This window comes from Lactuca saligna, chromosome 4 (assembly GCF_052625555.1).
Source record: "Lactuca saligna cultivar CGN05327 chromosome 4, ASM5262555v1, whole genome shotgun sequence".
In the NCBI taxonomy this organism is placed as follows: domain Eukaryota; kingdom Viridiplantae; phylum Streptophyta; class Magnoliopsida; order Asterales; family Asteraceae; genus Lactuca; species Lactuca saligna.
In genome coordinates, this window is record NC_136420.1 from 206385567 (window position 1) to 206403410 (window position 17844).

Below are 17844 nucleotides of genomic sequence, written 5' to 3' on the forward strand. Positions count from 1 at the left end.
AACCACAAACCTTGATATGTGCCAACAAGGGAACCTTTCTGTCCACATCTTGTGAGGTGTTTTGGCAACCTTCTTTATTGGGACAAGATTAAGATGTGTATGGCAGTCTCCAAGGCATACCCTATAGTGAGATTGGAAGTGAAGCTCGACTCATCATGGAATGAACCATTTCCAAAAAGGTTCGACTACGCCTATCAGCCATACTATTAAGTTGTGGTGTCCTAGGAGGTGTTAATTGTGAAACAATTCCACATTCCTTGAGATAGTCGTGGAAATTGATACTAAGATACTCACCACCTCTATCAGATCTGAGCATCTTGATCTTCCTTTCCAATTGATTCTCGACTTCATGTTTAAACTCTTTGAAATTTTCAAAGGTTTTTGACTTATGCCTGATTAACTAGATATATCCATATCTCTAATAATCATCAGTGAAATTCACATATAATCAATTTGTATCCCTTGTGTAGATCTGAAGGGCCTACCAACATATGTGTGTATGAGATCCAAGAATCCCACACCTCTTTCAGAAGAACTAGTGAAAGGTGATTTAGTCATCTTTAAGAAAACAAGATTTGCATGTATCATCTGACCTTAAGTCAAATGATTCCAACACTCCATCCTTTTGGATTTGAGCAATGCGTTTCTTGTTGACATATCCAAGATGACAATTCTATAAGCATGGTTTGTCTAAACCATTAGACTAATCTATTTGCAAAACACTATTACGAAAATTGTCTACAACCATCGCAGTATCTTACATGCTACACAAGGTATTGCTTTAAAATAAAATACACCATTTTTATAAGCATAAATAGAACCATTCTCATTATCAAAAGAATATCTAAAGCCTTGTCTATATAAACCATGAAATGAAATAATATTTCTTGTCATTTCTGATGAATAGCAACAAGTGTTCTAATTTAAACATAGCCCATTACTAAGCACTAAAGAATAAACACCAATCCGGGTGACAGGTAACAATCTCCTATAACCCATAATCAGGTTCATCTTCCCATGCTCCACATTCTCACTTCTTTTTAGTCCTTGTAAGTCAGAACAAATGTAAAAACCATGTCGTATGTGATAAGTTTTTAGATAGGATAATGTAAATATTTGTCGAGGTTGGCTTAACGTTTCCATCCTTTATGTCTTGAAAGTACTTGGGGCAGATTCATTTCCAATGCCCCTTCTCATGGTAGTGAAAGCAAGTAGCCTCCTTAGGATTAGAGGCAGGAGGAGCATTAGAATTGGTTTTTCTTTTTGGTCCATTGCTTGACGATCCTACTTGAGTCTTTCCCTTCAAATTCTATTTTAGAGGAGCTTTCCTCTTCTTCCCCTTCCCTTGCCCAATGGCTAAGATGGGAATAGCAGCTATATGAGTGAAGGAATACTCTTTCCCTTCATTCCACTGTCAGCAGTTCTCAACAAGCTCTGGAGCTGACTCAATGTGGTTTCCTCCTTGTTCAAATGACAAGTCATGATAAACTGATCATAACAGCGGGGCAATGAATGCAAGATTATGTCAATAGCCAATTCCTCATTGAAGTTTACATTGAGCTTCAACAAAGGATCCACATATTGTTGCATATGTTGCAAGTGGCTCGTGACAATCTCTCCATCTTTCATCTTGCTAGTAATGAAGGATATTACAATCTCGTATCTTCCTTGATGAGGTACTTTATGGTACTTTTCCATCAAGTCCTTGTTCATCTCATACGGCCAATAATCCTTATAGAACCTTTGTAGCTCAGGAGTCATAGTAGCCAACATGATGCATGACACTTTGGTAGCATCATTGCAATGTGTCATATACTCAGCTAATCCTTCAGGAGTTGCTGTTATTTTATCAATCTCGTTCAGCTCTTTTTCTAGCACATATTCCTTTTCCTCAAATTGCAAAGTTATCTAGATGTTTCACATCCAATTATTATAATTGGTGCCATCAAACATGACTTTTGAGCAGATACTCAAGGGCGAGAATTGATTGGAGTAGTTGTTGTTGTTGGAGTAACCAGAAGCATTTTTGGAAGTAGACATCTAAAAAAGAAAAAGGACGAGTTTTGATTAGATAAGAAAATCCTTAATATAACATCCAAATGAAATATTAAGGCTAGGATCCAACTAAATAATTCACAATTCCAAAAAGGCATGTTGTAATCTTATTGCGAATTATTTAAAGGTAGGTAAATGGCGATTTACCAATTTCACCATGAAAAACGAAATTTAAATGAATCAGGTTTTAAATGAAATTTATAGATCTTTTGAGATTCATTTAACTATTCAATAACATGTTTAATCTCAGTTATGCCCTTTCCATTTCTGACTGGGATCCGAGGATTAAAATAAGGTGTGAATAATAATGCAAATTAGTTTGGTACTCTCGATGTCATTTATCACCTAATTAATATTTATTAACCACAAATGCTCCATTAATCAATGATAATTTACGAGACACCCATTGCCACCCTTTATTAGTCCATATTAGTATGTCGATTAACCGCACATGCTACACTAACGACTTATATAAAGTGCAATGTGAAATTTCATGAATTAGCATCTAATTTATATTTTTTTCTAAAGTAACTAAGATTGAAAATTTAATAAAAACTTTTAGTTACTTTATTTACTCCATTCTACTTATTAATGATATTTAAGTGTCCTATGAAACCCGTTCGGCTAACGACCCTCCACCAATCAAGAGCGCGGTGGGTAAGATTAAATACCCAATGGTGGTCATTTTATAGACCGCTTCCTTAAACCCTCTTATAGATCGGCTTCGTGAACAAGGATGTCACACCCCGCTAAAGAGGAAACACGAGGCGTGGCAGTATAAAGGGTTTCATAGCAAAAGTTAAAAGACAACACCAACCATAGTATTAAAAATCATTACAAATTTACAATGGGTCTGAACAACTTTTAAAGGAAATTACAATGTAAATTGAAATACAATACATGCGAATGCTCCTAAAAGTGAAGTGTCCCTAAGTGCGACTTACTTGATGATTCCTGAAAAACCATGTAAAACGAGCGTCAACTATAAAAATAGTTGGTGAGTACTCACAAGTTTAAAAATAATATTAGTTTCATGAGTCGAAATCAAAATTTTGATTTAAGTTTCCATAGATAAAAATATGTAGCTAAAATGAGTAAATAAGTTTGTGTAAGCAAAGTTCGTTATCATCATGAGAAATAAAGTATGTTGCACAAAAGATATGCAACGTACATATCCTCATGGGAAATAAAGTTTGTTACTAAAATGAGTAATCAAGTTTCATTGCTACAATGAGCAACAAGTTTGTTACTATAAGAAGAAATCAAGTTTGTTACTAAAACAACTAAATAAGTATTTAGTAACAAAAGTTCGTTGTTATAATGTGATACAAAGCTTATTGCTATAATAACTAACGAGTTTTTATGTGTATAAGCAAACAATGACTTCTCAACCAAGCCTATGACTGAAGCCCTATCAAGATCTATGCTTATCGTTCCATAGATTATATGATATCATGCAATCCAGCAATCGGGCGAGTGAGAAGTTGTCAATTCCTAATAGCACTATCCACAATGACCATTGGCTCAAAGAGTTAATGGCTAGAGAAAAGTGTAAGGGAAGGGCCTTAAGACAATAAGTTCTCATGTTCCGTGTTGCATAGAAATACACAGAGAGATATGGCAATAAAATAGCAATCATGTTTGATACAAATCAATTTAAATACAACGAACAAATAATAGTTTTCCGGGACATGCTTTTCCACCCCAAAACATAAAAACTAAAAATAGGGGAGTGCATGAATACTCACAATATGCAAAGTATAGCAACCAAGTTTATATGAGTCAAAAAACGAATATAGATAGTTTATGACATGTTTTTCCACCCCAAAACATTTAAAAACCCAAATTTTAGTCTTTCTATTTTTCTTTGTTTTATCGTCTTAAATAATCATTAATTGGAGAATAATTATTAAACACTTAAAGTGAATTACCAAAAATTTTGTAAAGTTCATTTACAATGTAAATAATCTTGGAAAAATCCCAAAGGTGGTTTTTATCTACTGGAATCAGATTTTGTGTATTTAAGTGTATTTAATCTTAGAAAATAGGAGAAAAATAGTATACAGAAGAGAAAAATCATTAAAAGTTTTATGTAGCCTCCTAATGTACTGCAAGGTGTTTTGGTAAATTACCATGAATTTTGGGTGAGCAGAACTATTTGTTTCTTTTTTTAGGCCATTATAAATAAAAAAATCAGGGAAAAATAGGAATGCATTATGAAAAATTCTGAAAATATTTTTTTAAGTCTTATATCTCTGGTAGCAACTGCGAAAATTGTTATATATCATTTTAACATTCTCTAAAGTGGCTTTATGATTTATTGGAGCCAAACAAAAAAAAATTCAAAACCACATTAAATAGTAACAAAAACCGATGAAATTTAATTTGGTGACATTATTTCGCATAGGGGTGATCGATGAATTTACCTAGGATTTATAGACCTAAGAAAGTATTTTATATGATTTATTGACCTATTTTATTTCAATAATTATAATAATTTTAGAAAAATGAATTATTTTCTAAAAATTTGTTGAACATCTCATTTTGTTGATGGGAATCTGGGAAAAATTGGATTTGGTTAAAAAAGGAGTTTTAGATATTTATTTGGAAATAAATCCTTCATGAACATATTTAAAAGCTTTTAACAACATACTTCGATGATCTAGCATCTAAGCTTGAAGATCATCACATGCATGTTTATTTGAAGACCATTCATCAGTTTGAAATGTTCAAAAATCGGTTTTGATAGAAAACTTTGGATGGATCTGGTGTTTTTCACCCAAAACTTGTAGAAAAAGTGCATTATGTTGATTTCGACTTAGGTTTTGGTCCTTGGATTTCACCATTTACAACATACATGTTGTTTTTGGGTGAAATCCTACCACCATCATCATCAAAACCATGAGTTTGAGTAAGTGTTCATGATTTTACCATAGAATGTAGTAGAATATGGAGAAAATCCATGAAAACAAGTAAAAGTTGAAGGAAAAGAGAAGGAAAATGAATGATTTTCGAGTTTAACTTTAAGAACACCTCAAGATGATTAAGATTTAGAGTTCGAGGTGTGTTCTATGACCCATTTTCTGGAGAATTTCGTGGTTGATGGAGAGAGGAAGAGAGAAAATATGTGAGAGAGTGTGAGAGAGAATTGAGAGTAAAAGAGATGGAGTGGGTGTGTTGGGAAAGTGATTGAGTGTGTTGGGAAGAGGAAAGAGAGGAGAGAGAAGAGATCTGAAAATTGAAGAGGATAGAGGGGATTCTCTCTTATTTTCATTCATTTAAATTGTTTCTTTTAAATTTTTAAACTTTTTCCAAATTTTTATAAAATTTGCATTTTAAACAGAATTTGGTTCTTTACTCATGATTTTTTTTAAACTTGTGGAGTAAGATTAATATCAATGACCTAAATGTTATTTTCCATTGATTATATTTTTCCTAAATTAAATTATTTTAAATTGATATTGTAAGGTTCATAAGTATTTTCATATAATTTTTTAGGTTAAATTTTATAAACTTAGGTATTTAGGGTTTTGGAGTTTAATAATCTTTGAATATCAAAATAAATATAATATTTTAGACCTTAAATTATCTTATGGTATTATAACTCTATTATAGTTATAAATAATGTTTCTAATTTATTTTTATCGGTTTATTAGCATTCTATGTAGTGATTCCGAGATTCAAGTGAAATTGAGGAATCAAGTATACTAGTCCTAGTCTTCAACTTTGACTTAAGCTATGAGACTTTGACCTAATTTCTACTTCTAGGTCAAGTGCATGATGTGTGTATGATTCATGAAATGGTTTTCGAGTCAAAGAGTGACCCGAATATGGATAGCCTCTACAGTTAAGTAGTAGTAGAATTCACATACCAATGTGAAATCCAAGCATATTATCCATTGCTTCTAATTGTTTCCAAGTTTCTAATAGGTTATATCTTACTTCTAGCTACTAAGTCTAGTATGTGTCGTGCCTATATGTGCAACTAAGTTTTTTCAAATCTACAAGCGACTCGAATTTTGACAGTTGTCACATTCTCCCCCGATTGAAAGAATTTAACCCCGAAATTCAATTCGTGACGTATTCTATTAAAACTCAGTCGAATACAATTGTTTAATTGTAAAGATGGTAACTCGAAGAGCTATTTGATTATTTTGGGTGAACTCCTCAAGTGAAGAGCCCAATTCTTTAGTTATTATCAAATTAGTGTTTCCATAATTCGAGTTTTACAGTCTAGATTTTGGGAAGTTAGGATCATGGAAATCATGATCCAACCATGGCAACCTAGTCGAAAAAGATCATCTAGTTAGATATTATTTGAATTAAGAGAGCGGCATAAGTTTTGATGAAGAACCAACTACACTGAGCATTAAATCCGCATTGTTCCTTAAGTCGCATTCTAAATTAGCACTAAGTGTAAATTCATCATCTAATAAAGAAGGGATTAGGAACAATTTGTTCACCTCCGGGTTGGCTATTACATCTGGAAAAGATATATTCTGAAATAAGATGGGGTAGCATGAATGAAAGGGAAATGATCGAGGATAAGTTCCTAAAAATATGTACTAAGGGTAAGCAATGAACTTTTGGTACATCTCAAATGTAAAGGCTATTTAAGTGTCGTCGACAAAATAAATTACGAAATGATTAAGGATCTCCGAGGCTATAATTACTACTACGGTTAGTCTTACAATAAGAAAACCTTATTCATAGAATAATATATTTAGATAGTCATTGTTGCAAATGGAGGCGATGAAAGTTTATGATAAATTAAATCACATTGTATAGATAGCATTTTAAGTGTTTAGAAGCGATAAAAATCTCACTTTTATCAAAATGTGTGTTTAGAAATGATAATTAATCTCAATATTATCAAAATGTGTATTTAGAAATGATAATTAATCTCAATATTATCAAAATATGTAATAATTCCAAGATAATGAAGATAAATGTGTGACAATCCAACGAAGTAGTAAAATAATATAAATATTAATTAAGGTTAAAGGTTTTAGTCGCCATTAAAGGAATTTGTATAGAAATATTTGTATTAATTTTTTTTTTTTGAGAAATTATCTAATTGTCTAAGTCAAAGACAAATTCAAGTTTACGAGGAGTCTGGATACTTATGAAAACAAGTTTCAAAGTTTAGGAACTCACTGAAAATTGCAAAGTACAATACTATTTTAAGAAATGTGTAACAATGTCAATCTTTCAAAATAGTGCATTCATAGTTTACTTTTCTACAAAAACAATCATTTAGAAAATACATAATCGTAAAATACAAAACTTTTGATATATTTAAAGAAAAGAAGAAACATAAGAAAACATATCATTCGCATATATTTTTTGAATATAGAAAAATGATAAGCATAAGAGTATTCATCTTGTGTATTAATTATAAGGAAAAATACAATGAAAATTATATCAAGTTTCCGAACTTTGAACGAAAGAGAAAATGTAAATAAAGATCACTTGTTTATAGTAGATTTCAAAATAAAAACAAGATATATATGATAACAAGCGTAATTGAATATATCCAAGTTTATAGTAGAATTCAAAATAAAAACAAGATATATATGATAAAACGCATAATTGAATATATCCAAGTCGACTAAATCAAAGGTATGCCTCATTACTATACACGTATTAATCGCTCAAAACGAAAGGGTAGACTTCTAGTCTTTATGTATACGAACATGATACCAGGAGAATCAAAATAGACAGAAACAAAGTTAGATGATGTATTATGTTAATATTATGGCGTGTGAGATCTAAAATCAGAAGGAGAGCGAGAAATAAACTTCAGGGGAAAGAAAAAGGAAGGTAGCATCGGAAATGATTGTTATTGTTAAAATTCTAAGAACAATCCCTGTAAGTAGATTTAAAACCAGGTTAAGATATATTTCAAACTTCAATATTTGATGTATGTTGATGATTAAATAGACATGTGGGAGTTCTAAAGTGTTTGCTAAGGGTTGCTAAAAATTCATAAGTTATCTATTAAGTTAAACTCCATTTGTGAAAAAGGAGAAGCCTATAAATGGTGATTGAAAATATGACAATTTTGACTTTTTAAAACAAAGTCCAACAATGATTAAAATGGATAAGGTAAAAACTCAATATATTTAGAAGAATAATTATTCATTGTTGAGAGTGTATCACTGGAAAATTTAAAAGTGAACACTAAGTTTTCAAATGCTATAAATTTTAAAAACTTTACAGATTATAAAACTATATTTAAGTAAAGTACATAAATAAGGTATGTTTTGAAATACAAGCATTAGAGATGTCTTATAAACATGTTTGAAGTAAAAATTTGCATAAATATCATGTCGGGTTTCGAGAAAACACATTAAAGTAAAATAGAATGTCTAAATGAGAAAGCTATTAAAAGTATCAAAACAAAAGTGTTTTCAAGATTCGATGAAATTTTTTCACATAATATGAACTTCAATGTCATATGTTTAAGTTTTAAGCATAGAGTTTAAATATTTTTATAAAAGCAAATGTTTCAAAGTTTTTCGAAAACATGTAAAACTTGTAAGCAAGGTTTAAAACGGTTTATATGCCCTTAAAAACACATATATCCATTGAAATGGATTTGAAATGAAATTGAAATACCAAGCTTAAAACCAATATTGGTTAAATTGAGTTTTGAAGAAAATTGTTAAGTTAAAGCAAGTTATCAAAAGATTTTAGCGAGGATATGGCTCACATTGTTAAGAAAGGTCTACTAAGTTGTGTGCAGTGGTCATAAAGTATTTTATTGAAGATAAATAAAACCGATGAAGTGAAATAACTTTTCGATGGAAGATTAAGAAGTAAAGAATAAGTAGATTAGTGAAGTTTATCATACCTAAATACTAAGGTGAGTATAAGACGAGTATAAGGCGAGTACCGACGTCTTTTCCCCAAGATAAAGGACAATAAAAATTGTTTGTAAAACATTTTATGGTGCCAATGCAGTTTCGTGGCCTTTTATAGAGGTCAAAGGGGCATCCTATGTTAAGTTTTAAACTCAAGGTGGAAACAACGTAGAGCTAAATCATTGCATAGTGATAAGGTCTTATGTATGGGTTAAGCCTCCGTCTCTCCTTGTGATTCGAATCCGGGATGCCCGCCAATGGTATCCAAGTGATTACTTAGTGGTGACTCATCTACCTCCTTACGAGATGCTTCAATTATCATTCATGTCAGTATCGAAATGCTTTTTCCTAGTTGTAACTCTAGTACGAAGACGATGAAGAGGTATTGAGGAATAATTGTTATAGGTTTCGACTTAAGATTACTACTAGTGTATATCTAGCTACTAACCTTACATCTAAAGTCAATAGCTACTAAGGAATACCCATTCTCAGTATTAAGTGCATTGCTTCTAGAGTAGCTAGTGATATAACCTAAGTGGTTAACCTACCACTTGATAAGGGATAAGAAAATTTCTAAATAAAGGCATTGTGGTAAAAGTGCACTTAGTTTCTAAGTATACCTAGATAAATGCCTATACCATGCAATGCCCGTCCGCACACTGAAAAACTTTATTTTTCAAAAGTTCAAGCTGAAAATCGTTTTGAACATAATTCTACTATAACCGTTTCAAGCCTCGCATTAAGTTTCCTTAATTAAGCATAGTTAGCTAGGCTATACTTAATTAAAGTCCAATAATGCATACTTGAATTAGTTATACCAGTAGTATATTCAGTATTTTAAAACATTTTGAAATTTTTTGGCTATAGTTGTGGTTCTCCAAAGGAAAACTAGTATTCTCTATAACCTTCAGCTCTAATACCATTTTCTACCACACCCCGCTAAAGCAGAAACACGAGGTGTGGTAGTATAAAGGGTTTCATAGCAAAAGTTAAAAGACAACACCAACCATAGTATTAAAAATCATTACAAATTTACAATGGTTTTGAACAACTTTTAAAAGAAATTACTATGTAAATTGAAATACAACACATGCGAATGCTCCTAAAAGTGAAGAGTCCCTAAGTACCACTTACTCGATGATTCCTGAAAAAGCATGTAAAACGAGCGTCAACTATAAAAATAGTTGGTGAGTAGTCACAAGTTTAAAAATAATACTGGCTTCATGAGTCGAAATCAAAATTTTGATATGTTTCCATAGACCAAAGTATATTGCTAAAATGACTAAATAAGTTTGTGTAAACAAAGTTTGTTATCATCACGATAAATAAAGTATGTTGCCCAAAAGAGATGTAATGTTCATATCCTCATGGGAAATATAGTTTGTTACTAAAATGAGTAATCAAGTTTCATTGCTACAATGAGCAACAGGTTTGTTACTATAAGAAGCAATCAAGTTTATTGCTAAAACAAGTAAATAAGTATTTAGTAACAAACGTTTGTTGTTATAATGAGATACAAAGTTTATTGGTATAATAAGTAACAAGTTTGTATGTGTATGAGCAACCAATGAGTTCTCAACCAAGCCTATGACCGAAACCCTATCAATATCTATGCTTATTGTTCCATAGATTATATGGTATCATGCACTCCAACAATCGGGAAAGTGAGGAGTTGTCAATTCCTAATAGCGCTATTGTAACATCCCGAAATAGCAAGAGTAGAGTTGAAGGGCTAAAAGTGTAAATTTGAAGGGCAACTCGGTGAGTCCATGGATGAACTCGGCGAGTAGGGTCGCGACTTTGGTCGCGAGTCAAGTGGCCTACTCGGCGAGTCCAAAGATGGACTCGGCGAGTAGGTGCTGAGTGAAGAAAACCCTAAATCCAGGGGATGAGCCTTATTTAAAGGACATTATACCCTCCCCCCAGCCTCTTTGATCCCCCTTGAAGTCCAGAAACCATAGAAAGCATGATTGTGGAAGATTGGAGTGCAGTTGGAGCTTGGGGAGGTGTTTGTTGAAGAAATCTTGAAGGAGAAGAGGCTTGGGTCAAAGGGCATTGTTTAGATTCGGATCTCTTGCAGTTGGGGCGTTCTGTTGTGGTAATATCTCGTTCTTGGGCTTTTACTCATATGGATTCATCATTTTGGGGTTTATGGGGAGCTTATCTTGGTATGTTTTGGAGTTTGGAGGTTAGATCCGAGGTTGCTACCTCAGATCTGGAATGGGGAAGGTCTAGAGTGCATTAAAATCCCTGTGTTTGAGTGCTTAGTGAAGCCATCATGTCCCAAACCCTAGCCCTAAAGTGTATAAGGCCTAAATCTCTTTGGATTCACATAAAGTTTGCCAATTTACGTGATGGATGCGTTGTAGGAGGCTAGATCTATGTTTTGGATCAATTGCATGGCCTGGAATGCTTTTTTATGGATTTAGACCGGTGGTAGTCGGCGAGTCACATGGGTGGACTCGACAAGTTGCTTGAAGATGAGCTGGAACTCGACGAGTTGGATGAACAACTCGGCGAGTAGGTTTAAGATAGCCTTAGACTCGGCGAGTCTGTTCTTGGACTCGGCGAGTCTTGTCGAAGAGCCCCAATATTTTTCTGGTCGAGTCAAGAATCGGTGAGTCAAGGGATGACTCGGTGAGTTGGGTGCGAGTGGACTCAGAGTTGTTGGACTCGGCGAGTCTCGTGGTGACTCGGCGAGTTAGGTTGCGGATTGAGGGAAGTTTTGAGCTTGGGGACTCGGCGAGTCACCGGGTTGATTCGGCGAGTACAGTCAGTCAGGGGTTGACTTTGACTTTGTCCAAGGGTTGACCAGTTGTCTTCCAGTGGTATTTTGGTAATTAAGGGTATTTATTGAGTTGAGTGTTTTGGTGTTCAGTGGAGGAGTTCGTGTCGGAGTTTGGAGCAGCGGGATCTTATCCTTTAGAGGTGAGTTATCCTCACTATATCAACAGGGTCTAAGGCACCAAGGCCGGCCCTTTATCGGATTCAGATCCGAGTATCTGTTGTTATGTTATTACTTTGATATGTTTGCATCCGAGTAGTTAGGATGGTATTCGTTAGAGACCTAGTTAAGGTCGGTATCCTCGTAGATAGGATGATGCTATGCTAGTGACCGGTTAGGTCGATATCCTGTCAGAGTATGTTGTGTTATGTGATCTGCTAGATCGGTTTGCCTGAATATGAATTGTTATGTGATTGTATGTTTATGTGCACATGGTTGTTTGGACTACATTTGGGTTGAGGCGGGTCCTGCTTCGTGCTGTAGGCCAAGATACCTAGGGCGGACCGGTTGTTCCGAAGGCCCAGCGAGCGGTCCAGATAGGCTGTAGGCCCCACGAGGGCGGACCAGACGTGCCGAGGGTTGGAGAGTGGACCAGGCCGACTGAAGACCCGATGCGGGCGAACCAGTCATACTGTAGACTTAAAGAGTGGACCAGGTGAGTTGAAGGCCCGGTGCGGGCGGACCAACCACACTGCAGAGTCAAGGGACATGATTGGACTCGGAGAGTGGACCAGGTGAGTTGAAGGCCCGGTGCGGGTGGAACAACCACACTGCAGACTCGGGGGACATGAATGGACTCGGAGGGTGGACTAGGTGGACTGAAGGCCCGATAAGGCAGACCAATATGCATGGCTGTTCTGTGGACTAGCATGTTGTGTGTATGGTATTTGTGGTTGATATTTTGGGGGTATCTCACTAAGCTTTCGGTCTTACAGTTGCGGTTTAATGTTTTTCAGGTTCTTCAGGAGATTGTGGCAAGGCAAAGGCGTGATCGTACCGCTCCTCGTGTTTATGTTTATGAAATGGACCTGGGAATACTCTGATAATTAATGTATTGGAAACCTTTTTGTAATAACTTAATGAATTGGGTTGTTTTCGAAAAATTTAAATTGGTTGGATTTTTCAGTCGTTACAAGTTGGTATCAGAGCTTTGGTTTGAGTGAATTGGAGGAACACTTGTGTGACTCCAGTCTCAAATCGAGGAGGGTTTTCAAAAGAGAATTTAAAATGGTTTTCAAAATAAGTAAAGGAGGACGCGGAGGTACGATCAACCGGAGCCAGTAAGTAACCCCAAAATACCATATATGATATTTGTTTTATTGAGCTTTGATACAACAGAATGCTAGAGTTAGGCTAGGGATCTTCAGGATTTCATGATGTGTTGCTTGATTTATGATGCCTTCTAGCCTAGGGTTTCCTTGTGAGAGATTTCTAGTGTTCCTCTAGTAGTGAGGATAGAGCGTTGTTATCTATGTGTTCACTAGGGTGTTGTGGTAGTACTTTATACAAATATGGGTAGGTGTGGAAGGTAGTATGGGCCCGTACTACTGAAAGCACAGGACCCATACGCGTATGAGGGAAACCATGACCTCTAGGGTTTGGTTGAGAGTTGTTTCCCGAGATAGTGGGAAGTGTCTGAGGTTTTGTGGTTTATTTCAGTATGGAGATTTTGAGGCATGTTGGGAGTGGATCCAGGTCAGGATCGGGTGCAGGAGAGGGAGTTGCGGATGGGTCAGTTCTGCCTGAGGTTATCGGTCAGATGAGTACGCGCGAGTTGGATGCGAGGATTCGTGAGATCCTACATGATGAGGTTGCTGCATTGTTCCGGGCCGAGTTGCCGGAACTGTTTGGGTCGATCAAGACCGCCATGGTGGAGTATTTTGATGAGCGTTATGCGACTCTCACGGAGACGGCTGCCGCGGCGGCTACAGCGGCTGTAGCAGCGGTAGGGGGAGGAGCTAGTAGGGGTTTTCAGTATCGGGACTTTGATAATACAAAGCCTCCCACCTTTGATGGAGTTCAGGATCCGATCGTTGCTATGAGATGGTTATCAGACGTGGAGGGGTGTTTCTTCACGTGTTCATGCCCTACTGATCAGAGGGTGAGGTGTGCTCTGAACCTGTTAAGGCTCGGGGCAAAGGATTGGTGGAGGTTGACCACGGGGTCATATTCGGATGTGCAGAGGGCTGCGGTTTCATGGGATCAGTTCAGAGAGATGTTCAGCACTCGTTATGTTCCGCAGGTCGAGAGGAAGAGGTTGGCTCAGGAGTTCCTTGAGCTGAAGCAGGATTCGGTGTCAGTGACGGAAATCACCAAGATGTTTACTGAGAGGGCGATGTTTTGCCCTGAGTTCGCTTCGGAGTAGGCTCAGATGTCCCGATATTTGAGTATGCTAAAGAGGGACATCAGACATTTTGTGTCCGTGCAGAGGTGCGAAACCTTGTTGGAGTTACAGGAGGCCACCAGGCGGCGTGAGTTAGAGATTGAGTTGCAGTTGCGTGTGCTGAGGCAATCTCCGGTTCAGTCGCAGCCGGCGACGAAACGGTCTAAGACCGTTGATTCCAGGATGGGAGATCAGGGCAGCCACGTTTGTGGAAAGTGTGGGAGGGGTCACACCGGAGTTTGTCGGTCCGGTGGTGCATGCCGCAAGTGCGGAAAGGAGGGGCACTATGCGAGGGATTATCGAAACTCAGTGGCGGTTCAGGATTTGAGGTTATGTTATCATTGTCATCAGGTTGGGCACTTGAGGGTCAACTGTCCACGGCTCGCTGCAGGACCGGTGCAGGCTCCAGCACCGGCCACGTTGAGGATCACAGGTGGAGGTCAGGGTGGAGTGGAGCCCCCAAGGGCTTAAGGTCGCATTTTTCAGCTTTCAGCAGAGGAGGTCAGAGCAGTGTCGGATGCAGCTGCGGGTATGTTTCTTTCTTGTTGTCTTGTTTATTATGATTATTGTGGAGTATTGTTTATCTGCTAGTCTCGTTGGGTGGTTTTCGTTTTGGTATCCGTTGTTCCTTGAGGGTTTGGCTCGGTTATGGGTTAGTATTTCGGGTTTTCACTGGTTATCTTTTGTGAGGATTATTGGTGGATGCGGCGTTGGTTTGAATGTCGGGTAGCATATGCAGTCTGAGGAGTGGATGATTGAAGATTGGGATACTTTCGAGCGAGATGATCGGTGTGGAAATGTGTTTTGCGAAGCTTGCTAGTGCTAGTGGGAATCAGTCTGCGTGTAAGTATTGGGTTTTGCGCAAGGTTATTTAGGGAGGTCGGCGATAGCAACCAGTAGTTGATAGTCAGTGCCCTAAGTGGGGGAGAATTGGAGAATTCTCCGGAGGATCGACGAGTATGAAATGTTGTTTACCTGCATGGGATTCAGTAGTGTCTCGGTCAGCCAAGGGCATTGGTTGGTATGAGTAAATGGCAGGCGTGCGGGGAGGGATACAGACCAAGAGCTTGATTGTGCAGGGCTTGGGATCAGGCCGGGATCGAGTATGTATGTGGGGATAGAGTTCGGAACCCCCTAGGGGGCTAGAACAATATGCATGGGAGGATTTCCCGGAGAGGTAACTCGGAATGTTGATTGCTAGTTGAGCGGCCCGGATAGACTGAAGGCCAATAGGCGTACCAGTCAGGCCGAAAGCTCGGTGAATGGTCTAGCTCGACTGAAGGCCCTAGAGGGCGGTCCAGGTCTGCTGAAGGTTATGAGAGTGGTCCAGTTTGGCTGAAGGCCTAGTAAGGCGGTCCAGTCATGTTGAAGACTCTTTATGTGTCGTTAGATCGGTACGAGGTAATGAATTGAGTATGTTGCGATGTGTTATTATTAGAAGGTTTGGCCCCGGGTATTGATCTTGATTAGTGGAGATGGTGCATGGACTCAAGAGTCCTTGCGAGCAGATTCAGGGCATGTGTGTTGCATGGATAGCGGTTATGCTATAAAGGGGTGGTGCAGCATTGGGTGAGCACCGTGGCACTTGTCGTGGTGACAAGGCAGCCAAGTGGATTTGCTTGGTAAGGAAAGAGGAAGAGAGGAGTGTATTCGCGAAAGTGAAAGCGGCAGTGTAGAGTTATGATCGGAGTGGTCCGACGGTGATCATTGAGCAGCGTGATTGTGGTGGTGGTATGGAATGAAATCATGATGGGGTGTCTGCGGAGGACGCGGAAGGGATTCCGCGGGTGTAGACCCAAGAGTCTCAGGATGGATGCAGGGATGGAGTCTGGGACTCCCAGCTTGATTCTGATCAGGGAGTCGTGTATGTAGTGGTGGTTCCCCCTGGGGGTGTTGGAGATGTCGTCAGTGTGACGGGTTTTCCTAACTCGAGAATGTGAGGGCTGGTGCAGCATGTGTGTGTGATTGCAAGAAGAGGACTCGTGGGAGTTGCTCTGAGATTGAAGAATGGGTCTTTCGGTCAGCATGGAATGGATAGAGTGGGATTCGGATCAGGGATTCGGTGGTTCATGGTTTTCTAGCTCATATGGGTCGAGTGATTGTTGAGATTTGGAGCAGTGATGCATCATGGGAAGTACTCGGTTGTTGAGTACGATTATCAGAGGGTAGAACCGGTGCCCGGTTTGAGACGGTGGTCAAGACACCGCAAGGAAAGAGAAAGTGAGTTCGAGTTTCGATGGGTATGCCTTGAGGAACCTGGTCCGGTTAAGGCCAGGTGGCGTGTTGTGGGAGTAGTTTTGGAGTTGAGTTGTCGTAGGCTTCGAGGACGAAGCCAAATTTAAGTGGGATAGAATTGTAACATCCCGAAATAGCAAGAGTAGAGTTGAAGGGCTAAAATTGTAAATTTGAAGGGCAACTCAGCGAGTGCATGGATGGACTCGGCGAGTAGGGTCACGACTTTGGTCGCAAGTCAAGTGGCCTACTCGGTGAGTCCAAAGATGGACTCAACAAGTAGGTGCTGAGTGAAGAAAACCCTAAATCCAGGGGATGAGCCCTATTTAAAGGACATTATACCCTCCCCCATCCTCTTTGATCCCCCTTGAAGTCCAGAAACCATAGAAAGCATGATGGTGGAAGATTGGTGTGCATTTGGAGCTTGGGGAGGTGTTTGTTGAAGAAATCTTGAAGGAGAAGAGGCTTGGGTCAAAGGGATTTGTTTAGATTCGGATCTCTTGCCGTTGGGGCATTCTTTTGAGGTAATATCTCGTTCTTGGGCTGTTACTCATATGGATTCATCATTTTGGGGTTTATGGGGAGCTTATCTTGGTATGTTTTGGAGTTTGGAGGTTAGATCTGAGGTTGCTACCTCAGATCTGGAATGGGGAAGGTCTAGAGTGCATTAAAGTCCCTGTGTTTGAGTGCTTAGTGAAGCCATCATGTCCCAAACCCTAGCCCTAAAGTGTATAAGGCCTAAATCTCTTTGGATTCACATAAAGTTTGCCAATTTACGTGATGGATGGGTTGTAGGAGGCTAGATCTATGTTTTGGATCAATTGCATGGCCTGGAATGTTTTTTTATGGATTTAGACCGGTGGTAGTCGGCGAGTCACATGGGTGGACTCGACAAGTTGCTTGAAGATGAGCTGGAACTCGACGAGTTGGATGAACAACTCGGCGAGTAGGTTTAAGATAGCCTTAGACTCGGCGAGTCTTGTCGAAGAGTCCCAATATTTTTCTGGTCGAGTCGAGAATCGGTGAGTCAAGGGATGACTCGGTGAGTTGGGTGCGACTGGACTCGGAGTTTTTGGACTCGGCGAGTCTCGGGGTGACTCGGCGAGTCACGTTGCAGATTGAGCGAAGTTCTGAACTTGGGGACTCGGCGAGTCATCGGGTTGACTCGGCGAGTAGAGTCAGTCAGGGTTGACTTTGACCTTATCCAAGGGTTGACCAGTTGTCTTCCAGGGGTATTTTGGTAATTAAGGGTATTTATTGAGTTGAGTGTTTTGGTTTTTAGTGGAGGAGTTCGTGCTGGAGTTTGGAGCAGCGGGATCTTATCCTTTCAGCCGGCAGTTTCGAGGTGAGTTATCCTCACTATATCAACAGGGTCTAAGGCACCAAGGTCGGCCCTTTATCGGATTGAGATCCGGGTATCTGTTGTTATGTTATTGCTTCGATATGTTTGCATCCGAGTAGTTAGGATGGTATTCGTTAGAGACCCGGTTAAGGTCGGTATCCTGGTAGATATGATGATGCTA

At 38.6% G+C, this 17844-nt stretch overlaps 1 protein-coding gene across 1 annotated transcript; it reads right to left on the minus strand.

The window, feature by feature from the left end:
* Nucleotides 1–1374: 1374 nt before the first annotated feature.
* On the minus strand, nucleotides 1375–2024 carry LOC145040449 (uncharacterized). Its single transcript, XM_078988375.1, has 2 exons — nucleotides 2016–2024; nucleotides 1375–1908 (listed from the first exon to the last, which is right to left on the minus strand). The coding sequence occupies exons 1-2, from the start codon at nucleotides 2022–2024 to the stop codon at nucleotides 1375–1377; spliced, it is 543 nt and encodes a 180-aa protein (XP_078844501.1).
* Nucleotides 2025–17844: the final 15820 nt, after the last annotated feature.